The sequence below is a fragment of the Panthera leo genome, chromosome B4, assembly GCF_018350215.1.
Source record: "Panthera leo isolate Ple1 chromosome B4, P.leo_Ple1_pat1.1, whole genome shotgun sequence".
In the NCBI taxonomy this organism is placed as follows: domain Eukaryota; kingdom Metazoa; phylum Chordata; class Mammalia; order Carnivora; family Felidae; genus Panthera; species Panthera leo.
In genome coordinates, this window is record NC_056685.1 from 45,764,955 (window position 1) to 45,790,102 (window position 25,148).

At 41.1% G+C, this 25,148-nt stretch overlaps 1 protein-coding gene and 1 long non-coding RNA gene across 5 annotated transcripts in view; one reads left to right on the top strand and one right to left on the bottom strand.

Moving 5' to 3' along the window:
* LRP6 (LDL receptor related protein 6) overlaps positions 1-14,404 on the bottom strand; it is a 174,443-nt gene extending 160,039 nt beyond the window's left edge. Inside the window, exon 1 of the mRNA XM_042945817.1 lies at positions 14,084-14,404. Within this exon, the coding sequence (XP_042801751.1) occupies positions 14,084-14,138 (55 nt within the window). The 5' untranslated portion in view covers positions 14,139-14,404. The remainder of the gene's footprint in view (positions 1-14,083) is intronic.
* Positions 14,405-14,668: 264 nt separating this feature from the next.
* Positions 14,669-25,148, top strand: part of LOC122224256 — a 43,723-nt gene continuing 33,243 nt past the window's right edge. For 3 of the 4 annotated variants that reach the window (XR_006204700.1, XR_006204698.1, XR_006204699.1), the window contains exons 1-2: positions 14,669-16,335; positions 20,695-20,832. This is a non-coding gene — a long non-coding RNA (uncharacterized LOC122224256). The remainder of the gene's footprint in view (positions 16,336-20,694; positions 20,833-25,148) is intronic. The other variant, XR_006204701.1, reaches the window with a different exon arrangement.

A 25,148-nucleotide genomic window follows, 5' to 3' on the forward strand; every position in this document is an offset into this window, starting at 1 on the left:
TCCTAAATGATGTATTTTGCCCCATGACTATCTTCGAAATTTCCCAAAGGGTCCCTGGGAATTCACAAAGAATTTCTTCTTTCATCTTCTAAAAAGAGGTGTTAAAAATAACTAGGTTAATTTGATCAATGTTATGATTTGTGGGGCGCCTTGCTGGCTCAGTTGGTACAGCATGCAACTCTTGATCTTGGGGTTATGGGTTTGAGCCCCGCATTGGGTACAGAGATTACTTAAAAAAATTAAATCTTTTAAAAAAAATGTTATTACATGGCAAATCAGAAGTGATGCTTACATTCCCTAGATTAAATCATATGAGTAAAATATTATTTAACAAATTACATGAAGTTCCTAGGAATTTATCAATATTCTGTTAATGATAAGTTTCTATTTATCAGGAGTCCTGGTGCTGCTTTTCCTAATATTAGACAACAATACTGTGTCATCAGTGATCATTTCAGTTACACATTTTTATGTTAACTTCGTCATATACAATAGGCTCGTGTTTCTCAGTCAGAATTCACATCACTTACTTAAGGAATTTTATTATATAGATGTTTAGGACTTATTCCAGACTTATTAAAATTTTTACTTAATAATCTCGATATATTCTCTTTGTTGTTGTTTTTGGCCTCCTTCCCACCCCATTCCCTCTTAATTTTGAAATATTCTTGATGTGCCCTAACTATATGTTTGATGGGACATGTGGCCCAGGATTATGATATATTTTACAGTTTTATTCTCTGCAAAGATCATATACATTCATCATATAGATGATATAATATCCACTCTTCTTTAAAATAAGGTTAATCATTATGGTTATATTTTGTCTAAAACTTTTTTGGATTGACCTGACTTTCGTTTGCATGTCACAAAACCAAATTTCCTAATCAATTGCATTATGTTTTATAACAAACTCTCATCAGATCTTTCATTTTTAAAATTACTGGGGGGGGGGGGTGCGGGTCGTGGCAGCACCTGGGTGGCTCAGTCAGTTAAGCATCAGACTTCAGTTCAGGTCATGATCTCATGGTTCATGAATTCGAGCCCCAAATCGAGCTCCTCACTGACAGTGTGGAGCCTGCTTAGAATTCTCTCTTTCTCTCCCTCTCCCTCTTTCTCTCCCTCTCCCCTTTTGTCTCCCTCTCCCCCACTCTCTCTCTCTCAAAATAAATAAACTTTAAAAATAAAATAATCCATAGTGGGACACCTGGCTGGCTTAGTCAGAAGAGCATGCAACTCTTGATCTTGGGATCATGAGTTTAAGCCCCACATTGACCATAGAAATTACTTAATAATAAATTGGTTAATTAATTAAATTAAATAATCAGGAGTAAGTTAATCACCACCATTTTAAGTCTTTTGTCATCTACAGGTTTTTTTTTTTTTTATTCTGATGCTTTCCTGAAAGTGCTTGCAAATCAGGTATAAGCTAGCTAGAGTGCTCATCTTCAAAGGACTGTTGAAAAAGGACTATACCAGGTACTCTTGGCTTCTGATCACTTAAATAACTTTGAGACTGTACCAGTGGACTAAATCAGGATTTCTAAGAAGCTAGTGGAGAAGCAGATAGGTTCATAAGACTACTAACCAAAGATCTAGAAGAACAAGAATTAACAGGACTGAATAAACTGATGAAGAATGATCACAAGTTTTATTTAAGATACTGCTGATGCTTTAATGTCCCATTTTCTGGATATAAAGCATTCTTTTCTTTTTTCTTTTAAGTTATCTATAACTCATTAATGATTTAAGCAGACTATGCTTCTGTAAACAGAAATAAAACATTTTTCCTCCTTGTCTGACTCCTCCATAATTCAAAAACTTTCATTGTGTATTCTTATTTTCCCAGAAATACAGTTATTTGCATAAGTTCAATAAGAGTCTGTCCCACTAGTTGGAAACATTGGTTATGCAACCAAGGCTTTGACTGGCATGCCATTTTTGAAAGTGGTGCTCATTTAATCAAATATGACTAGACAGATTTAAGGAGCTGTGGCTGACTTCATGAAGCCAGTGCTCACAGTCCTCTTAGGAAAAAAGGACTGGTACTTGGCTTGGAGTTCCAAGCTTTGCAGGAGAAGTAAGCAAGATCACTCCCAGTCAGGCCCAAGAACCCTAGGACACATTTGAGAATGTCAAGAATTCACCTGCATCTATAGGTACTACAAGTGAAACCTGATAGTGAATTCTTGAGTTGGCTTCCTGGCTTCAAGAAGCTTTTAAAAATGAAATCCAAAATAAAAAGTTCTGCACAGCAAAGGTAACCATTAACAAAACAAAAAGGCCACCTACTGAGTAGGAGAAGATACTTGCAAATTTGTACAAATTTGATACTTGTAAGGACTTAATATCTAAAATACATAATGAACTTATACAATTTAACACGCACAGAAAGCAATCTGATTAAAAGATGAGCAGACAAAGGCGCCTGTGTGGCTCAGTTGGTTAAGCGTCCAACTTCAGCTCAGGTCATGATCTCACGTTCCTGAATTCAAGCCCCACATCAGATTCCACCCTTGCAATGCAGAGCCTGCTTGGGATTCTCTCTCTCTCTCCCTCTCTCTACCCCTTCCCCCACGTGCTTACTCTGTTTCTCTCAAAAGTAAAGAAATAAACTTAAAAAAAAAAAAAAAAAAAAAAAAAAAAAAGATGAGCAGAGGACCTGCAGAGACATTTTCCCAAAGGCATACACATTACAAGAGACACATGAAATGATGCTCAACATCACTAATCAGAGAAATGCAAATCAAAACCACAATGAAATTATCACTTCACACCTGTCAGAATGGCTAAAATCAAAACCACAAGAAACAACAAGCATTGGCAAGGATGTGGAGAAGAGGGAACATCAGGCACTGTTTGTGGGAATGTAAACTGGTGCAACCACTGTGGAAAACATGGAGGCTCCTCAAAAATTAGAAATAGAATGCCATATACTCCAGTAATTCCACTACTGGCTATTAATCCACAGAAAATGAAAAACATTAATTTGAAAAGATATACACACCCCTATGTTTACAATAATTTACAATAGCTAAGATATGGAAGCAATCCAGTGTCCATCACTAGATGAATGAATGAAAGTGTGGTGATGTGGTATATGTACACACACACACACACACACACACACACAGGACTATCACTCTGCCATAGAAAAGAATGAGATCTTGCTATCTGTGACAACATAGATGGATCTAGAGGGTATTATGCTAAGTGAAATAAGTCAGACAAAGACAAATAGCATATGATTTCATTTATATATGGAATCTAAAAAACAAAGCAAACTATTAAATACAAAAAACAAGAGCGCTTGGCTGGCTCAGTCAGTAGAGTGTATGATTGTTGATCTCAGGGTCAAGAATTCAAGCCCCACATTGGGCATGGAACCTAATTTAAATAAATACATTTTATAAATAAATTCGTACATACATACCGAGAACAAGCTGGTGGTTACCAGAGGGAAGATGGGTGGGGGAATGGGCAAAAAATGAAGAGGATTAAGAGGTACAAACTTCTACTTATAAAATAAGTCACAGAGATGACAAGTACAGCATAGGGAATATAGCCAATAATACTGTAGTAACACTAAATGGTGACAGAGGTGACTACACTTATCATGATAAGCACTGAGTAATGTACACAATTGTCAAATCACTGTACTGTATACATGAAGCTAATATAACATTGCATGGCAATTATACTTCAATACTAAATTTTTTCCTCCAAGTCCAATCCAAAATTCCTTATAAAAATGTTCAGCAAAGCAAACTTATAAGGCCCATACCTACATAAATAATCAGGTCAAATCTCATGATATCAACTTCACAATTACTCTTACTCTACCCTGCTATGGACTGAATGTTTGTGTTCCCTAAAACTCTTATATTGAAACCTTACCCCCACTATGTGAAGGTATTAGGAGATGAGGTCTTTGGGGACTAATTAGGATTACATAAGGTCATGAGGATGGAGTCCTCATGAACGGGATTAGTACCCTTTCAAGAGTCGAGAGCTTGTTTCCTCTCTCTGCTATCCACCATGTGAGGATAGCGAGGTAAATAGTCTGCAATCCACAGAATTCCTCAACCAAAAACTGATCATGCTGGAACCTTGATCTTGGACTTTAAGCCTCCAGAACCATGAGAAATAAATTTCTGTTGTTTATAAGCTACCCAAGCTACACTATTTTTGTTTTTTTTTTTTTATTAAAAAAAAATTTTTTTTAACGTTTATTTACTTTTTGAGACAGAGAGAGACAGAGCATGAATGGGGGAGGGTCAGAGAGAGAGAGGGAGACACAGAATCTGAAACAGGCTCCAGGCTCTGAGCTGTCAGCACAGAGCCCAACACGGGGCTCGAACTCACAAACCATGAGATCGCGACCTGAGCTGAAGTCGGACGCTTAACCGACTGAGCCACCCAGGCACCCCTACACTATTTTTGTTATAGCAAAAAGCCTGTAAGCCTTAGCAGACTAAAACATATCCCTAATAGTGAAAAATTCTGTTTTGAACAGGGGGACTAACCAAGTGTTCACAACTATCCATTACTTAATCCACTGAGTTGGCTTGACCAAACTTTAGTCAGGCTTTTCCCCTTTCCCACAAGCCCCTAAACTTTGGCTTGCCCTAAGTTTAAGGAAGTAGATGCAGGACTTCCTCTCTCTCTTTTTTTTTTTTAATTTTTTTTTAAACATTTATTTATTTTTGAGACAGAGAGAGAGCATGAACGGGGGAGGGGCAGAGAGAGAAGGAGACACAGAATCGGAAGCAGGCTCCAGGCTCTGAGCCATCAGCCCAGAGCCTGACGCGGGGCTCGAACTCATAGACCGCGAGATCTGAGCTGAAGTGACCTGAGCTGAAGTCGGAAGCTCAACCGACTGAGCCACCCAGGCGCCCCAGGACTTCCTCTCTTAACAGCTCATTCCATGCATCTGCTGACCATAGGGGGGAAACAAATCCAGTTAAACTATCCTGATCATGCAATCTGCTCACCCCCACCCACTTTACTCACCTCCATTGAAAGCTCCTGCTGGCCCTGCTTACCCTACTCTGTAAAAGTTTTTTGTGTTTAATTTGAGACACTTGCAGATCTTTCAGTCAGAGCATCCTCCCTATTATAATAATCTTTCCAAATAGTCTCTCCTTACCTAAATCCGGACTAGTTTTTATTTAACAGTATTATGACAAACCACCTATTGCAAAGTCTAAAATAACACTGATATTTATTTTCCTCTATTAAAAATGACTGGTATAGGGGAGCCTAGGTGTCTCAGTTGGTTAAGCACCCGACTTCATCTCAGGTCATGATCTCACGGCTCATGAGTTCAAGCCCCACGTCAGGCTCTGTGCTGACAGCTCAGAGCCTAGGGCCTGCTTCGGATTCTGTCTCCCCCTCCTCCACCCCCGTCGCTTGCACTCTCTCTCTCTCTCTCTCTCTCTCTCTCTCAGATATAAACATTAAAAAAAATGTTTTAAATGACTGGTATCATCTTCAAAACTGTAATAAGGCCCAGGTAAAATTAAGTACATACAGAAAGCAATGCATGTGAAATTACCGTCCAGAGTACCAGCAATCTAGACTTAAGTTAGTCATTCACCTTTCTCCTTCATGAAATGAAGAATTTGGGCCAGGTAATTTCTAATATCCCTTCTATCTTGTTAATCTAATATGAATTTGGCAAAAAAAGGTTAACTGAGACAGGGCTCTGTGTAAGTTAGTACACAGAAACGAGACGCTGGTGAACTACTGAGTGCTTCTCCAGCAGAAAAAAGAGGAACTTAGGACTTTTTTTTAATGTCCATGACTTCAGAAAGAAATTTCAGAAATTTCTCCAAATAAAGATCCCAATGATCAAAACCACACTCATTCGAAAGTACCTCATGTATCCATACAATGATTATTCAGCCATAAAAAGGAAATACTGATACATGCTATAAATGTGAATGAACCTTTAAAACATTATGCTAAGTGAAACCAAGACACAAAAGGCTACATGTTGTATGATTCCTTTTATATGAAATGTTCAGAATAAGCAAATCTGTAGACACAGAAAAGTAGATTACTCATTACCAGAGGCTGGGGGAAAGGGGAAATGGAAAGTGACTACTAAGGAGTATGGAGTTTCTTTTTGGGGGTGATGAAATGTTCTGGGATTAGACAGTGGTGATGGCTGTACAATCCTGTGAATATACTAGAAACCACTGAACTGGACACTTTAAAATGGAGAACTTTATGGTATGTGAAGTATATCTTTAATAAAAAAAAAAACAGGGTTAAAAAAGTACTTGAGATTGCTAATTATATTACCAATGCAAGAGTTATATCCTAAAACCAGACAACATATTACATAATCCACATTTCAAATTCAGTCTCATATATAAACATGCTGATTTATTTCTGATTAGTTTCTCAGGTAGAAACACGCTGATTTATTTCTGATTCAGTTTTCTCTATCTAATCTGTGCTAAAAGAAATTACAGTACCTACAAATTTATACCATATCTAATAAATGACTTGAGACAAAACACAAAATGAAGCCCCAAAACAAACTGTATAAATGCCATAAAAATTCACATCTTTTTATACCGCTTTAAATGTAAAATTTAGAATACCTAATACAGGCAAAGCTCTGGTACATGGTAGTACTGAAGGAAAAATAGCTATTCTTGAAACAGCTTATATCTAACAAAGAGCTGTTGTCTTCACTGGCATAAATCAAGAAACCTACAAATAAAGACCATATAAATTGTAGCTAAGAGTTCGCATTAATCAAGTTCAGATGTTAGCTTTCTCAGACTCGCAAAATACAGAATCTTTAAATTGGATATATGGATACACTTAAATTCCATCTTTCAATGAAAGCTGGCCAATAATGAGAAAGACTCCTATCCCTATATCCAGTGATTTTGGTCTAGGAATGATAACGTCTAGGATGATAAATGGTCTAGGATGACTAACCAAGGCCATCAGAGAAAATGGCTTCCTGGCCAAACATATAGAATTTGATAAAGGTATCATTTTCCAATAAGTGAGTGACTATTTTCTTGAAAAACATGACTACTGCAAATCATATTCACCTCTGCATTTTTAAAAACTTTTTTTAATGTTTATTTATTTTTGAGAGAGACACAGAGCAAGAGCGGGGAAGGGGCAGAGAGAGAGGGAGACACGGAATCTGAAGCAGGCTCCTGGCTCTGAGTTGTAAGCACAGAGGCCAACGCGGGGCTTGAACCCATGAACCATAAGATCATGACCTGAGCTGAAGTCAGCTGCTTAACTGACTGAGCCACCCAGGCGCCCTGCATTTTTATTTTTACTGAGAATGTAATCAATAATTTTAAGCCTAATGTCAATTTATAACTTAAAAATTCACTTAACTAATAAATTTTTTCAGCTAAAAATATGATTTCACTTTGCATCCCCAATCTCCTGGCCCTGCCAAGCAAGGTATCACAGAAACAAAAATTAGCAAGTTACATTACAGCTAAGAGGATCACAGCATTAAAGCACCACTAATTTTCAACAAACAGAGCCCAGGCACATCTGAATGTCTTGAACTTTTTGTGAAGATAGTCAACTACCACAAATAAACAGTTGAGAAACAAAGTGTGTGCTAATATCAAATTAACACTGTTTTCCTCTCATTTTAAATTAGTAATTTCAAGGGCAAATATCCTATTCTTAGGTCCCCTAGTCTATGTATTTGACTATGTAATTTCAAAGTTATTCACATGGAGCAGAATTCTATTCATTAAGGTGAGGCTCATTTTACAGAAAACACATAAAAACTCTCATATGAAGAATAAAAATGGGGGCACCTGGGTGGCTCAGTTAAGCGTCTACCTTGGGCTCAGGTCATGATCTCATGGTTCGTGAGTTCGAGCCCTACGTTGGGCTCTCTGCTGATCCGTGCAGAGTCCACTTTGGATCCTCTGTCCCCTTTTCTCTCTGCCCCTCCCCACCTCGTGCGTGTGCACACACGTTTTCTCTCAAAAATAAATAATAAAAATAAATAAAATATACTACTTTTAAAAAAAGAGTAAAACATACAATGCAAGGCTCATTTTACAGAAGACACATTAAAAACTTTCATATGAAGAGTGAAACATGCAATGCTGGAAGTTGGTATAGCATTTACCCATCCTGCAGGGAGAAGTTCATCAATTGAATAATTTTAACTGTTATAACAAAATAATAGGATAAAAAAATTTTCTCAGGGCACCTGGGTGGCTCAGTCAGCTAAGCGGCCAACTCTTGATTTCAGCTCAGATCATGATCTCATGGTTTGTGAGTTCAAGCCCCACATCTGGCTCTGCACTGACAGCACGGAGGCTGCTTGGGATTCTCTCTCTCCCTCTCTTCTGCCTCTCCCCTGCCTGTGCTCTACCTCTCTTTCTCTCAAAAGAAATAAACATTTTTAAAATTTTTTCTCAATTAGACAATGTTTTGATAAAATCATTCTGCCCATACTAAACTCTTAAGTAAATAAGTATCACAATCAACTGCACTATTTATCCTCTGGTTTATCTATAATACTCACCTAAAATAGTGTTAAATAAAGCTTCAATCCTTTAGAAGGTAAAGTAAACTTAATAGCAACCATCTTAGTTATATAAAATAAAACATATCAGAAGTGGGGAACCTGGCTGGCTCAGACAGAGGAGCATGCAACTCTTGATGTCAAGGTCAAGAGTTTGAGTCCCACATTTGGGGTACAGAATACTTAAAAAATAAATAAAAACTTAAAAAAGAAAATATCAGGGGCACCTGGGTGGCTCAGTCGGTTAAGCGTCCGACTTCGGCTCAGGTCATGATCTCACAGTTTATGGGTTCAAGCCCCGCGTCAGGCTCTGTGCTGACAGCTCAGAGCCTGGAGCCTGTTTCAGATTCTGTGTCTCCCTCTCTCTCTGCCCCTCCCCTGTTCACGCTGTCTCTGTCTCAAGAATAAACATAAAAAAAAAATTTAATAAAAAAAAGACAATATCGGAAATAAAGGTATTTCGTGGAGTTTTTGTTTCAGTTGTAGAAGAGTCAAAAAGTTCAAAAACCACTGGCCTAAAATTATTGGCTCCCTAAAACAGTACCTGGCACTTAAATGTTTTACTAGTCTTTCCTGAGCATTAATGTTTCTTTTAATTTAGCCATCTTAATATTAGTAGCCATTTATTCAAAGTCTACTACTGACTGTGCACCATACTCTCCCTTTGCAAATATTATCCCATCAGTTCTCATAGAAATCTTGTAAGATATTACCTCTACTTAACAGGAGAGGAAACTAAAGCTAAGTAACTTGTCCAAGACTACATAAAGTAGTAGAATATCTGAACTTAATTTATCCACAAAGCCTATATCTTCCTGCCCCTCTTTATAATCTTCTCTAAATATAACTTGCAATGAAGTTTCCATGATGAAATTAAAATTTCAAGAGTATCTACAATGACCTAAACAGGTTATTGTGTTACTTGTTTTTCCAACATGTTCAAATTATAAACTCACATAAAATATTTTCATTTATATACCCTCCAGAGTCTTATTTGATATTCAAAAAAGAGTCCTTTCTGATAGCCAAAGCATGTATAACTATACGGAAAGAATATTTCAGTTCAGCAAATGGAAAAACCTCCAATTAAAGCAAAACAGGGGCGCCTGCGTGGCTCAGTTGGTTAAGCGTCCAACTCTGGACTTCGGCTCAGGTCATGATCTCATGGTTCATGAGTTCAAGCCCCACAGTGGGCTCTGCACTAACAGCACAGAGCCTACTTGGGATTGTCTCTCTCTCTCTCTCTCTCTCTCTCTCTCTCTCTGTCTCTCTCTCTGCCCCTCCCTTGCTCATGCATGCACACTCTCTCTCTCCAAATAAATAAATGAATAAACTTTAAAAAAAAAAAAAAAAAGGCAAAACAAAGAAGTCGCTGAAAAACCAAACCAATGGGAAAAGTCTGTTAGGCCTCATAATAACAAAGAGCTGAAATCTTACTCGTACCCAATCAAATTATTCCTTAGCCAGATAAGCAAACCTAAAGCCAGGTAACTAGGAATGAAAGTATCAGATTTAACTATATGAAATTACCATCAAATATCAATCACATCAGGGGTGGTCGGGTGGCTCAGTGGGTTAAGCATCAGCTCTTGACTTCAGCTCAGGTCATGATCTCACCGTTTGTGGGTTCAAGCCCCACACTGGGCTCTGCACTGGCAGTGCAAAGCCTGCTTGGGATTCTCTCTCTCCCTCTCTCTCTGCCCCTCCCCTGCTCATGTGCACGTGCAATCTCTCTCTCTCAAAATAAATTCTTAAAAAGTATCAATCATGTTAATCAACCTAATGCTCAAAGGATCATCCAGTCCAGCCCTCTCCAGGTGTGTTGCTTAGATCAAAGATTCACCAGAATGTTAAAAAAATTTATGGAAAAAATATTCCCAAGTTTGGGAAATAATGAGTTAAACAAAATTAAAATTGGTCTCTTCACATTCTCTCAGAGATCTTAACATTTTAATATGAATTACGCATCTCTGTATACCTAATGAAAATAAGTTATACAGAGATTAAGTGACTTACCCAAGGTCACGACACAGCTAGCTAATGGCAAACTTAGAATGAAAACTTAATTCTCCTGATTCCCACTCCAAAATTCACTCTACCTCCTCAAGATTTTGTTCCACTTGATATTAAAGCAAATGCTTTTCCAAGGACCACTTCTACAAAATATAAGATAGAAAACACTAGTGGCTTGTTTGTACAGTATTTACCACCATCCCACAAAAACTAATAATATTTTCTAAAAAACTAAGTAGCAAAAACTTTTTATGAAACAACAAAGCCTCCTCAACATAAGTTGGGACATAGTATTTACAGATTATACACACAATGGTATTCCAAAATTTATAAAAAATCTTATAAAAATATTTGCTCTAAGGGCACCTGGGTGGCTCAGTTGGTTAAGTGTCCGACTTCAGCTCAGGTCATGATCTCATGGTTTGTGAGTTCAAGCCCCACATTGGGCTCTGTGCTGACAGCTCGGAGCCTGGAGCCTGTTTCAGATTCTGTGTCTCCCTCTCTCTCTGCCCCTCCCCTGCTCATGCTCTCGCTCTCCCTCTGTCTCAAAAATAAATAAATATTTAAAAATATATATATATTTGCTCTAGAAAATTGGAGATATAATCTTTTCTAATCAGTACCTGGATGGAACCAAGAGAACAGTAAGGATGGCAACCGAGATTGTGAGGTCCATTAGAACAGGGACATGGCTATTTTGCTCACCACTATACCATCAGAGCCTGATATACAGTAGGCAGGTATTCCCATACATATTTGCTAAAAGAATGAACAATAAATCCCTACTATTAATAAATCCCTACCAATAAATCCCTACCATCCTTCCACTGTTAATTAGCTATAGGAGCTTAATCAGATCATAATCAGTTTGATTCTGAGTATCCTCACTTGCAAATTAAGCAGTTAGACCAGAATGATCAAAATCTCTTCTGGCCACAAGAATTTGTAAATCTTACACAAATTAAATCTCAAATTCCTGGCATTTGAGAATATGTCCACAATAAAAAATTATAACAAAAAATAATATTAGCAAATCACTTGATATTCATCATTTCACTTAATATGCCTGTTAAACATGCAAATTAGGTCAGGATTACTATTTACATTTTACAGGTAAAGAAACTGAGACCCAGAGAAATTGACTGACTAGACCAGAATCACAAGGTTATTAAATAGAGAAGCACAGACTTTGAACCCAAGATTTAGTGCTGAAATCCCCAAATCTTTCCATTACACTTTGTCCTCAGATGATAGGGGTTAGGGATGCAGCCCAGACGATGACCGCATTATTCCCTGGCTTTCAGCTATTGACTTAACAGCGCTACAGGACAAAAGGTCTCCCGAACTCCCTCATCAACCCATCATCCCAATATTAACTCCTCATAACAACTCCTCTACAGCAAAAATTATCTTAACGCAACAAGTTAATCACATTTTTCTCCTCAGAGCCCAAGGTCAACTAATGCCACTATTATAACACAGAATGACATTATCAAGGAATGAAAAAAACCTAAATTATGAATGAAAATCTTTCACATCAGAAGACTATTTTTTAGTTCAAATAATATGTACTCACAGTTAAGCACTGATAAATTCAAAGACCACCTTATACTATCATTATGCTACACTGAAAATGAGAGGTCCACTTTTGGAAATTTGCTGGTAGAAATGAGGCAGTTTAAACTATTAACTCTTTTAGGTCTTGTTACATAACACCGTACTTCAAATTAATACTTCAAATACAATTTCTCTGAAGTCAAGTAACGAACAAACCCAACTCTAGACTCAAACTTAGTGTTAAACAAATGGCATTTATGTCACACCCTTACCCTCCAAGAAATACAACCAGGCAACCAGAAGCATCCCCAGGTTATGGACTTAGATTTCCCGAGGACTTTAACCAACCAGCTGACTCTCATATTTAACTACTAACTTTCTGTCTTAAAATATATGCATATTCTTAGGTCAAATGTGCTTCTCACAACTAGAGCAAGATCCCCTTTCAACAAAGAGTATACGGTGATGAAATAAACATATACTTATTAAGCCTTTCAAGTACACAACACTGTATTAAATTCTCTGCCAAGACAATTAAGCGAGCACTGTCTTTCTGGGGGTGACATGCGAAAATAGTTTGGAATATGCTGACAGTGAGTCATAATTATTAAGTATAAGTAGATATAACATGCAAACGTAATAATCCTGCAAGAGTAACTACAGAAAAAAAAAAAAAATTCCTCCCACTCAAAAAAAAAAAAAAAAAAAGTCAATCGCATTCATCCAACACAAATATACACACACAGAAGGCATCTTGGGTTCATTTGCACAAGATCATGAGTTACTATCGTGCCCTGTAAACTTTAGCAAGTTATGGAGGCTTAACAAAAGTTTACCTTGTTAAATGAAGAGCTAAAAATCTCCATGGACTCAAGAGGTCTTATACCTGAAAATAATTTGCCATGAACACGTGAGAATTTTAACAAAACCAAAGCCACAGCCTTTGCATCGATCCACACGTAAATTCCTCTGCTGGTAAATGCTCAATAGCAAGACTCATCACCACTTCCACACGGATAAGTTTGAGAAGAGCTGTTGAAATCTTGCGGGCCAATCAAAAACCTTAGTGAACTGTCACAAAATAAAAGTCACGGCGTATGTGACAGCTTCACAGGGCAATTCAAAAAACCACAGGGCCGTCGAATTTATGCGATTCTCGGAGCAAAATACCCAGAATAGCCCACTTTTTTTACCAAAGTGCCAAGCAGTCCCCCAGGGGAGCGCAGCAAACGATAACTTAGGTCCCAGGACAGGCTCCTCTTCACACAAGGATGACTTTCCTATTCAGTGCCAACTGTACACTTGCAGGCTCCGAAAATAGGGGCAAGTCCTGAATACCAGGGGTTACAAGGGCAACGTTTCTATTTTATTATGGGCTGAAGCTCAGAAGATTCCCAGTGCTGAAACGCTCGACCTATAACCTCGGAGTCACTTTCCAACTGTGCTCTCACCCAGGATCATTAGATCCCCAACGGAAGCCAATTATTAGTAGTAACAAGGCCTGGAAAAATAGTAAGAAGGCTCTAAAAGTTCACGTAAGAGACACAGAAAAGGTGGGGGCTTCCAGAGAGAAGACCAACGTTAAAGCATCTTCGGCTCCAACATTTTAAAAGCCAAAATCCATACAAAGACCCTTCTCCCGGATGACTCCCGGCAGAAAGGGACACGCAGACCCTCAGTCACTGCGATAGAATGGAGCTCCAGGGGTTCACCTACACAAGCAGCCCGGATGAGGCTCCTCTGTGTCCAGGGAAGGTCCGGAACCCCAGGAAGGGGTCTGCATTGTGGCCAGGCGGAGCGCACAGCCCCTTCTCCCGGGCCCCTTCCTCCCTCCTTCCCCACGACCAGGCCTCTCCTGGCTCCTCTTCCCCTTCTCCTCCCTCCCTCCCCCTCCCCCCAGACACACACAAAACAAGGCCACCTCCCCCCCAAATCCCACCAACTTTCCCGCTCCCCCCCCCCCTTTCCCACCTCTCAGGAGCGCACAGAAACTGCAGGCCAGGAGGCTCCTCAGGACGGCCCCCATCTTCCCTTCTCGCGTTCTCTTCTCTCACCGGCGAGGGGCGGCCAGAAAAGGGGGAGGCGAGGAGCCGGGGCGGCCGCCGCAGCGGCAGGTCTGCACGCTCATGCTTCCCAGCTTTCCAGAGAGAGAAGAAAGAAAGGGGCACGTCAAGGCTCCGCGCGCGCCGCCGCCGCCGCCCTCTCTACCGCGCCGCTCTGCCGGGGGCTCGCGCGACGCCAGCGTCTGCTTCCATCCCGCCGCCTCCTCCCCCGGCGCCCCGCTTCCCCCGCGCAGTTCCTCATTCAGCCTCTTCCTCTCACGCAGCGGCGCAGGGATACCGCGGTCCCGCCGCCGCCACGGGTCGCCGCGAAGGTCTCCCTGCGCGCGGGCGAGCCCCTCCCTCGGCGCCGCCTCCCGAGCAGCTGCGGAAGAAGGTGGGGGGCTGCGCGCACGGCTTCTGCTTGGAGACCCCGGGAGATCTGCCAGGCGAGCAGTGGCGAGCTGGAGGGAAAAGGCCTCCCGCCGGCGCATTCCTATGGGATTCTTTCCTGGGTCGGCCGCTGCGGCCCTCCCCGCGGAGGGCGTGAAGCGACGTCGAACAACATCGGCCCGGCGTGGTCGGGACTACTTTCTGCGGCTCGGCCGGGCCGCCGCCTGCTCCGCTCTTTGTGCGGTCGCCGCCGGCCGAGCCAGGTGGAGGTCCGGGTCCCCGCTGCCTGACACCTGGGCTGAGGACGCGGGAGGCGGCGGGCCGGCTGCGGAGCTTCAGGCCGTGCGCGGGGAGCCGCGCGGGGCCCGGCACAGGGTGACGAGTTCAATCTTGGGGCTTGGAAATGGGTTTACGCTTTTCTCTGTTAAGGAAAATAAAGACTAATGCTGCTTACACCAGCTTTAAACGTGATACGGGGAGGATGTCCAAACGCCAACTCAGAACAGAGATTTTTATTTTCTCGTGGCTTTCCAGAATTACAGACCATCCCCAGAATTAGGTCCCACAAGGACTAAAGATTTCTAATCGGCCAGGTAAAATTCCAGGATAAATGCGTCAGCACCTAAGACAGAGCAAAGGGACAATTGGTAAGAACTGTGCTTGGGATTTTACGAGTTGCATTTATAGATAAATCTTTGGCATTTTTTTGATCAGTTCGCAGCTTGAGGAGGGAAAGATTCACCAGAATCTCAGCCTGGTTTTGCACCGCCTCTGCTGCTTTTGATGCTTCCCGGTGGAACAGCCCAGACATCCACCCCAGAAAAGAAGTGGCAACTTCAGCTGAGGAGGCAACTCCAGCCAGAGTTAACCATAATGGAGCCATCGGGTGAATTCTGTACGGCTGTCACAGGCCCTTACCTGGAGGCAGACGTGCGAGCAAGTGGAGGAACTTCCACCATGTTACTTATACAAAAATTCCTCCTTAACTGCAAGACCTCCTGCAGGTGCCTGAAACCATGGATAGCACCCAGCCCTACGTATACCGGTTTTACCTATGCATACATACCTGAGTTAAAGTTTAACTTATCAATTAGGCACACGAAGAGATTAACAACAATAACTAACCATAAAATAGATCAACTACAACAATATACTGTAATAAAAGTTATGTGACTATGGCCTGTCTCTCAAACTATCTTTCCTGTACTCACTCTTCATGTGATGATGTGAAATGATAAAATGTCTACACGAGAGATGAAGTGAAGTGAAATGATGCAGGCATTGGGACGTAGCCTTAGGCTACTATTGACTTTTGACAACAGTCAGAAGAATGATCTGCTTCCCATCGTGGTTGGCTGCGGGGAACCACTGCAAGCAAAAACCTCTGATAAGGGGGCACTACTGTACCTCAGTGACATTGGAGTTCACTGAGGGTTTGCACGCACGTTATCATATTGGCACTAGCCTGGAGTGAGGCAGGATTTGTTACTTACTATCCTCATTGCACTGAGGAGGAAAATGAGGGGTTCAATGACTTTGCCAAGGCCACTCAAGTAGTGAACAGCAGGACCCAAACCCAGCCCAGGTCTTTCAACTTCAGACACTGCTTCTTCCAAGAAATATGTGCTGAACTAAGTGATACAGGTCTGTAAGAAGACGGAGGGCAGAAACAGTCAAATCACTTTCTCCTAAATTCACCTGAAGAAAGTCTAGCCACCACTGATTTAAATTACCTTCTTCCAAGAACCATGTCAAGACTGCAAATTTGGCCTACTGGCCTCCTCAAAACAGGTAACTGTGAACCAGGTTTTTCAGCAATAGCCTAGAAAATGTATTACTGTGAAGCTAGTGAGGCTGTGGAAACACCATAATGTAGTGATGAAGAGAAGGCATGAGCTTTGGATCCAAACCCTACCAGTTACAAGATGTAACTACTCAAAGATGTACATGATGTACAAAACCCACTGCACCTCAGTTTTCTCGTCTGTAACATGGGGATGATACCTCCTTCAGGCTTGTAGTAAGGATTAAATTAAATAGTAAATTGGGGTGCCTGGGTGGCCCAGTCGGTTAAGCGTCCAACTTTGGCTCAGGTCCTGATCTCGCGATTCGTTGGTTGGAGCCCCGTGTCAGGCTCTGTGCTGACAGCTTAGAGCCTGGAGCTTCCTTGCTTCATATTCTATGTCTCCCTCTCTCTGCTTCTCTCCCCTGCTCATTCTCTCTCCCTCTCTCTCTCTCTCTCTCCCAAAAGTAAGTAAACATTAAAATTTTTTTTAATATATCTAAACTATATTGATAAATAATATGTCAATATATAATAGATGCTCAATAAATAATCATTTCCTTTCTCAACCTCAAGGTGAGAAAGGTGTCATAATATGACCATATTATGGTGTTATAATAACTTGGAATCCTTGGAACATAATAGAAGAGAGGGAAAAATCACATGCTCAAAATGCTTATCACAGGATTATTTATAATTGGAGGTAGACAACTGTGAAGCTGATGAAAATTAACCTTCACTTAAATTAAGTGACAATTAAGCTTCACTTTCACAGGCCCCTTCCAGACCCCGGGAGCGTCCCTAACAATGTATTCACAAAGTTTGCGAAAGTAAGGCTTTTTTGTATTCTTTTACTGAAAACATCTCTCAAAATTGTATAAATTTCAAGTTCCATAAAACCTGGATCTGTTCCTATTTATAATAGGAAACCGAGTACAACCTAAGTTTCTATAGCCGTCATCCTAAGTAGAGAGAGGAAGTATCACATACAATGTTGAAAAGTGATGGTTCAGATGACTACACAACAGTGGTGGAAAATGTTTACAGTTAGTTAAACTTAAAACGTGAAAGTGCACGTATGTCTTCATTACAACCATGTAAAATATAAATATAAACACAAGCATATATTATAAATATACTTCCTTATTTACCACATATTGGAGGAAAGACCAAAAGTAAATAGTAACTGCATTAAAACAGGCATTAGGATGGTAAAGTAATATGAGATTTATTTTACTTTTTATTTCTTAAATTTCCGTTAATATATTCTTCTGTTTTTCCAATTTTTTAAGAGGTACTTAAGTGAAAAATCTATGTAGCTTAAGGTTAAGCCCTAGCCTGGACGTCATTCTTACTACTTAACTAATTTATTTTTGCATTCATTCAAATGCTTATTAAATATTCAATGCAGGTCACTGTGTTATGTGTTGGGGATGCAAAGATGAGACTAATCATGGCTCCTACCCTCCAAAAGCTTACAACTGTGTTTAGAAACACTAATTGATAAAACAAATAATTTAAATGTTAAAATTGCTATGGTGTAGGTGTGCAGAATATCAATAAGGAACTTGAGTGTTTGTCTGCCTGCACCATTTAAAAAAAGGAAAATAACCTGAGAGCTTAAGCCTGAAATTTAAGTCGGAGTCTGTCAGGCCAACAAGACTGACAAGGAATTCCAAGCAGAAGGGTAGCAGGTGCAAAGGCACTGAATTATTAGAGAGCTTGGCATGTTGGAGATTTGAAAGTAGATCCATATAGCTGAAGCATAGGGTGCTTTTAGAGAATGTCAGAAAATGAGGCAGGCCATTAAGTAGATATTGGATAAATAAATTGATTTTTAAGTCATGCTTAGTCATTTAGATTTTAGCCTGTTGACAGTGTGGAGTTTGAAGCATTTTTCTCATGGTAGAGAACTGATTTACGTGTTAAATAATATCTCTGACTGCAGTGTGAATAGAAGGGAGGCAAGGCAAAAAGTAGGAAGACCAAGGAGGAAGTTATTTTTAGCCCCTGAAAGAGATGGTCAGGCCAACAACCCAGGGGATTGAAGAGATCATGGATTTGAGGAATATGGGGTAGAAACCGCAGGGCTTGGGAACCTATCCGATGTGAATTGAGAGAGAGAGAGAGAGAGAGAGAGAGAGAGAGAGAAGTAGTCTAGGGTGAATTTCCAGGTTTCTAAGTTATGCACCCAAGTGAATGAGAGTCTCGTTTACTAAGAAAAGAAATGCCTAAGGAGGATTTCAGAAGAGGTGATGATAAGTTCAACAATGGGTCTTTTGTATTGGCCCTGCCTGTAAAACTTCCAGCTGGAGATATACAGTACACAGTTTTGATGTAGAAGTTTGGACTCAGGAGAGGAGTGGAAAATATAGCTATTCAGTGATGATTGTGGAACTTATACACCACACAACCCAGGAATGTGCTGTAGAATAGTAAATAGTTATTACCACAATTTTCTGGAGGATGACAGTAAGACATCTGCAGGAAGTGAGGGCATTTTCATAGTTCAGGTGAAGTGAACTTGGGGCCACCTCACTGGTGGGCTGAGGGTAGAGGTTACAGCTGGAGCCATAAACTTACCTAAGGGGAGAAGAGAGCACTCGTTGTGGCTAGAAAAGTGAGCCAGAGCAGATCCATGTGGAATACAAGTATCTAGGAATGAATAGAAAAAGAGAAGCTAGAGACATAAACCGAAAGGGGGAAGGTGGAAAACTGGTTGAAGAGTTGTGGTGAGAGAAGGTGCGGTCAATAATGGCGAATACAGGGTATGGTGGAGACAGTCTGCTCTGAGAAACACTGAAACAAGGCTGCTGTGACTTATAATTTCCAAAAAGGTCATTGATGGGAGCATACATTATGCCAACATTTTAGGAAAGCAATCTAGGAGTAAAATATACACAACTTTTATTTTATTTTTTTATTAGGGAGGGGAGGGGTGTACATGGGGGAGGGGCAGAGAGAGAGAGAGGAAGAGAGAATCTTAAGCAGGCTTTACACCAAGCAAGGAGCCTGATACCAGGACTCTATCTCAGGACCATGAGATCATGACCTGTGCCAAAATCAAGTCAATGCTTAACCCACTGAGCCAACCAGGTAGCCCGTTATACACACCTTTTTAAAAAAAAAAAATTTTTTTGTTTATTTTGCATGTGAGAGAGAAAGATAAAACACACGAGTGGTGGAGGGACAGAGAGTGAGAATCCCAAGCAGGCTCTGCACCTGTAGCACAGTGTTCTCGGCAAGGCCCAAACTCACAAAACTGTGAGATCATGACCTGAGCCAAAATCAAGAGTCCGGCACTTAACTGACTGGGCCACTCAGGTGCCCCCCCCCCCCAATATCCACCTCTTTTAAAATAGAATCCCACCTCTTAGAATTTATCCACAGGAACAAAATTTATAGAGACATAGATATTTAGTAAAACATTGTAATATAAAATGAACAAAACAAACAAGCCTACAAATATGGTAGTTTTATATGGTTCAATCTAATAAGAAAAAAAAAACCTGAATGCATTCAAAAGGGAATAGTTGAAGAAACAATGGTCTATCCTTATTGTGGAATACTATACAGCTGTTAAAAAGAATTGTGTAGATTTAGATGTATCGATTTGGAAGTGTAGCCTTGATATACTGTTAATTGAAGAACAAGTTAGAGAACAGTATGTTCTGTGTGATGGAATTGTTTAGAAGGGAAGAAGAGAGAGGGAGGGTACAGGATGAATTGGCCTTGGACAGGGGGAGGAGGAGAACCACCATTTCCGGGTGCGAGAGAAGGAGGAGACCTATCAAAAGCTGCTGGGGGCGCCTGGGTGGCTCAGTCGGTTAAGCGGCCGACTTCAGCTCAGGTCATGATCTCGCGGTCCGTGAGTTCAAGCCCCGCGTCGGGCTCTGTGCTGACAGCTCAGAGCCTGGAGCCTGTTTCAGATTCTGTGTCTCCCTCTCTCTCTGACCCTCCCCCGTTCATGCTCTGTCTCTCTCTGTCTCAAAAATAAATAAATGTTAAAAAAAAAAATTAAAAAAAAAAAAAGCTGCTGAAGTTCCAACTCCCTTTTTCCACCCCTACTTTCACAGGCTGCTTCCAGAGGCTCTGGGAGGGACCATGACCATGATATAACATGTCATATGTTTTTATAAAATTTTCCAGGGTAAATTTTTTTGTATTTTTTTTTTTTTTTTTAATTCCTCCTTTTCCAGTTGCATGTGCTCAGGTACCACAAAACCCGAATCTGCCCCTTGTAACTATAGGTTTGGGGGCAATGGGATAACAGAGACAAATATTTGAAAGAGTTTACATTTGATGGCCTTTATTTGCTTAATACAGTAGTCCCCCCTTATCTAAAGTTTCACTTTCCCTGGTTTCAGTTACCCACAGCCAACCACAGTCCCTGTCATCAGAAGATCAAGACTAGTAGTCTAATGTTCTGGCACAATGTTACTCACCTCACTTCATCTCATCTCATCATGGGAGCATTTTAGCATCTCGTCATCACAAGCAGAAGGGTGAGTATAGTACAATACGATATTTGGGGAGACGGAGACCACATTCACAGAACTTTTATTACACTATATTGTTATAATTGTTCCATTTTTTTAAGTAAGCTCTGTGCCCAACACGGGGCTTGAACTCATGACCCTGAGATCGAGATCGTATGCCCCACTGAGCCAGGCAGGCACCCCTGTTCTATTATTAGTTACTGTTGTTGATCTCTTACTGCACCTAATTTATAAGTTAAGCTTTTATGTTTAGGAGGAAACATGGTTTCAGGCACCCTCAGGGGGATTGGAATGTGTACCCCATGGGTAAGGGGAGACCACTGTATTCAAAAAGCAAAGTTTGGTGTGCCTGGGTGGCTCAGTCAGTTGAGTATCCGACTCAATTTTGGCTTGGGTCGTGATCCCAGGGTCGTGGGAACAAGCCCCATGTCATGCTTCACGCTGCTTGGGACTTTCTCTCTCTCCCTCTGCCCCTCTCCCCTTCTTCTCCCCTCTCTAAAATAAAAAAATACATAAATAATTTTTTTTAAAAAGCAAAGTTAATCTATTCAGAGTGAAGTAAGAAAGAATACAGCGTGGGCTTCAGAAATGTGATAAAGATGTGAAGAGTTGCTGCTGGAAATGGAAGAGGGAAGTGACGAAGGACGTGTTGCAAGGTTTCCTAACATCGGACGGGGTGTGACTGCAGCTGCTCACCATAAATTTGGGGGATACCGTAAGAGTGCCTTACCTCTATTTTTCCATCTTTGAATGGGATTTAATAGTCATTCCTAGCTACAGAATAAGAGTATTGCATGAGATGCCTAAATATAGTTATAATTTGAAAAGAAGTATACTTTGTTTCTAATAATATTTGTTTCTTATTTCATCAGTGGCCGTATAACCCCCCAGTAAAACCTAATAAAACTTTTTAATGATCAATAAATGAAAACACTGTGCACTAAAGTACTCAGGTTAGCCCCAGCAGAATTAAAGGACTCCTGCAGCAGAGGACACTCTGTCGCAGGGACTCGGATGTAGACGGAGCAGAGAGGAGGGGTCCATGCAGGGAAGGGGATGATAGAGGGAGCGGAATATTGGTTACATACAGAGGGATTAATCAAAAAGTAAATACATTAAGAATAATAGAAGCTGGCTTTCTGTTGGAGAAGGGAGTCACAAATAGAAGGCAGATATATCAGTGTCAATGTCAATGAAAATGATGGAGTGGGGAAATCCACGGGCCTGTCTCTTCCCATAAATACTGAAAAAAAAAAAAAAACACTGGCAAAAACTCTCAGAGTCAACTTTATCAGAGCTCTACAAGACAGTGAAAGGTTGGGGCACCTGGGTGGCTCAGTCGGTTGAGCGGCCGACTTCGGCTCGGGTCGTGATCTCGCGGTCTGTGAGTTCGAGCCCCGCGTCGGGCTCTGTGCTGACTGCTCAGAGCCTGGAGCCTGTTTCGGATACTGTGTCTCCCTCTCTCTCTGACCCTCCCCCGTTCATGCTCTGCCAAAAATAAATAAACGTTAAAAAAAAAAAAAGACAATGAAAGGTTTATAGCAACCAAGCAAATGCTTAGTCAAGAGAATGAGCACTGAGGGGCACCTGAGTGGCTCAGTCAGTTAAGCATCTGACTCTTGATTTTGGCTTAGGACATGATCTCACGGTTCATGAAGTAGAGCCCTGTGTCAGGCTGTGCACTGACAGTGTGGAGCCTGCTTGAGATTCTCCCTCTCTCTCTCTGCCCCTCCCCGGCTTGCACTCTCTCTTTCTGTCTCAAAATAAATAAACATTTAAACAAACAAATAAATAAATAGAGGGGGTTTTTGTTGTTGTTGTTGTTTTTAAAAGAGAATGAGCACTGGGCACCTGAGTGGCTCAGTTGGTTAAGCGTCCAATTTCAGCTCAGGTCATGATCTCGCAGTTCATGAGTTCAAGCCCCACATCGGGCTCTGTGCTGACAGCTCAGAGCCTGGAGCCTGCTTCAGATTCTGTGTCTCCCTCTCTCTCTGCCCCTCCCCCGCTCATATTCTCTCTCTCTCTCTCTCTCTCTCTCTCAAAATAATAAACATTAAAAAAAGAGAGAGAATGAGCACTGAAACATGGTAGAAGAGGTTTGTTGTGTTTTAATTTACTCTTGTCTGCCCTTCTCTCCATGGTGCAGTAGCAATGTAGAAGGTACCAATCAGGGTTTCCAGTAACAAAGAGAAAGGGACATAAAGAATATTTGAAGAAGGAGGCACCTAGGTGGCTCAGTCGGTTAAGTGTCCAACTTCGGCTCAGGTCACGATCTCACAGTTCGTGGGTTCGAGCCCTGCATTGGGCTGTGTACTAACAGCTCAGAGCCTGGAGCCTGCTTCAGATTCTGTGTCTCCTTCTCTCCCTGGCCCTGCCCAACTCACGCTCTCTATCTCTGTCTCTCTCTCTCCCTCTCTCTCTCAAAAAAATGAGTAAACATTAAAAAAAAAGAATATTTGAAGGAATGAGTCAAAAACTTCCCATATTTGATAAAATAGGTAAATCTACATGTCCAGGTATCTCAACACATACAAAGCAGTTACAAATACAGAAAGAGAAAACACTAGAACAGATGCTGTGATTCTTTATTGGTATGTATCGATATTGGATGTATCGATATGAATTTATGGTTTTCAGTATATGTGGATAGATATAGAAATAAATAGCTATAAATGAATATGTGACTCTGTGTGTGTGTGTGTGTGTGTGTGTGTGTATGTGTGTGTGTGTATTCCCTAGCTCTGTCCACCAAGCAGATGTGTCAGTTCATGTTTACTAAGAAGGAGTTACCAAGACTCTTGCACAAGATTAGATGTGCAAGAGATATATAGGAGGAGTGTGACAGCCTCCAAGGTGGCCCCCAGTGATTCTTACTTCTTGGTGGTCTCACACCTGGAAAGTCCTTCCCAAAATGAATAGAGTTGACCTATTTCTGCAAAGACATGGTGTGAATTTAAGGTTAGACAATACATGTGTTAAAAAGAAATTCAACTGAGTAAATTTTAAAGATGCTATTAGTGGGGCGCCTGGGTGGCTCAATTGGTTAAGCGTCCGACTTGGGCTCAGGACATGATCTTGCAGTTCATGAGTTTGAGCCCCACATCGGGCTCTGTGCTAACAGCTCCAAGCCTGGAGCCTGCTTCGGATCCTGTGTCTCCCTCTCTCTCTACCCCCCACCCCCGCTTGTGTTCTCTCTCTCTCTCTCTCTCTCAAAGATAATAAATAAACTTAAAAAAAATAAAGATGTTATTGGCTTTAGTCCATGATTCATGAATCAGGCAGCAACCTACATAGCAGATAGAAAAGAGCTCTGAGGAGCTATACAAAATGGAAGACTTTTATCAGTAGAAGGGAGTGGGACAAGAAAGTTATACTAGCAAAATAATGGATCCGTTGTGGCACAGTCACTTTCCTTCAGGGAATGGCAAGGGTCTATCAGGCAGGTTACCTCACCAGTGCTGACCTGGTGATTCCTAACTGATTGGTTTAAGATTCCATTTCTGGGAGAGGACGAAACTGTAAGTTTCAGTTTGGTGGCATCGGGCTTAGCATAAGTGACTCCATTTTGGACCTGTTGGCTTGTCTTTAACAGTGGCTCTGCCTTCTCTTGGAGCACTTGTTTAGGGCTAAAGTCAGCTGTCATGTCACAAGGACACTCAAGGGACCCTAAGGAATGGTCCTTGTAGTGAAGAACTGAGACCTCTTGCCAATAGCCAACTGAGTCATCTTGGAAATACACCCTCCAGGGTCAAGTCAAGCCATCAGATGACTGTGCTGTGGCTGACCTCTTGACAGCAACATCATGAGAGATTCCGGACCAGCTCATCTGCTCTCAAATTCCTGACCTACAAAAACTATGAAATAATAAATATGTATTTTGTTTTAAGTTAATATCTTTCGAAGGTAATGGCTACACGGTGATAGGTAACTAATACAAGTAAGAAAGGAGAAGGGTGAGAGATCCTTCAGCCTGAGATGTCTTCTGACATTTGTGGAAGGAGATAAGGAAAGAAGGACAGGAGTAGGACAAGTCTTGCACAGCCGCACAGTTCCAAGAATGGATTTACTAAGTAGATGGGGAGTTCCCAAACCAAAGTTGCCCATTGAAGAATTCCTATGTCTTGCAGAATGGGCCCCCTGAGCCTGCTATGCTTAAGTATTGACTGGGAGTAACCCTTGGGGAGTATGGCCTCAGTACAAACAGGGTGATAGATGGGGGGGTGGGGGGCGGGCAGTAGTAGGGGCTGTCAGTCAATTATGTTGCCTGTAGCAGGAGATCCGAGTGACACATTTTTTAATTGTTTTTAATGTTTATTTATTTT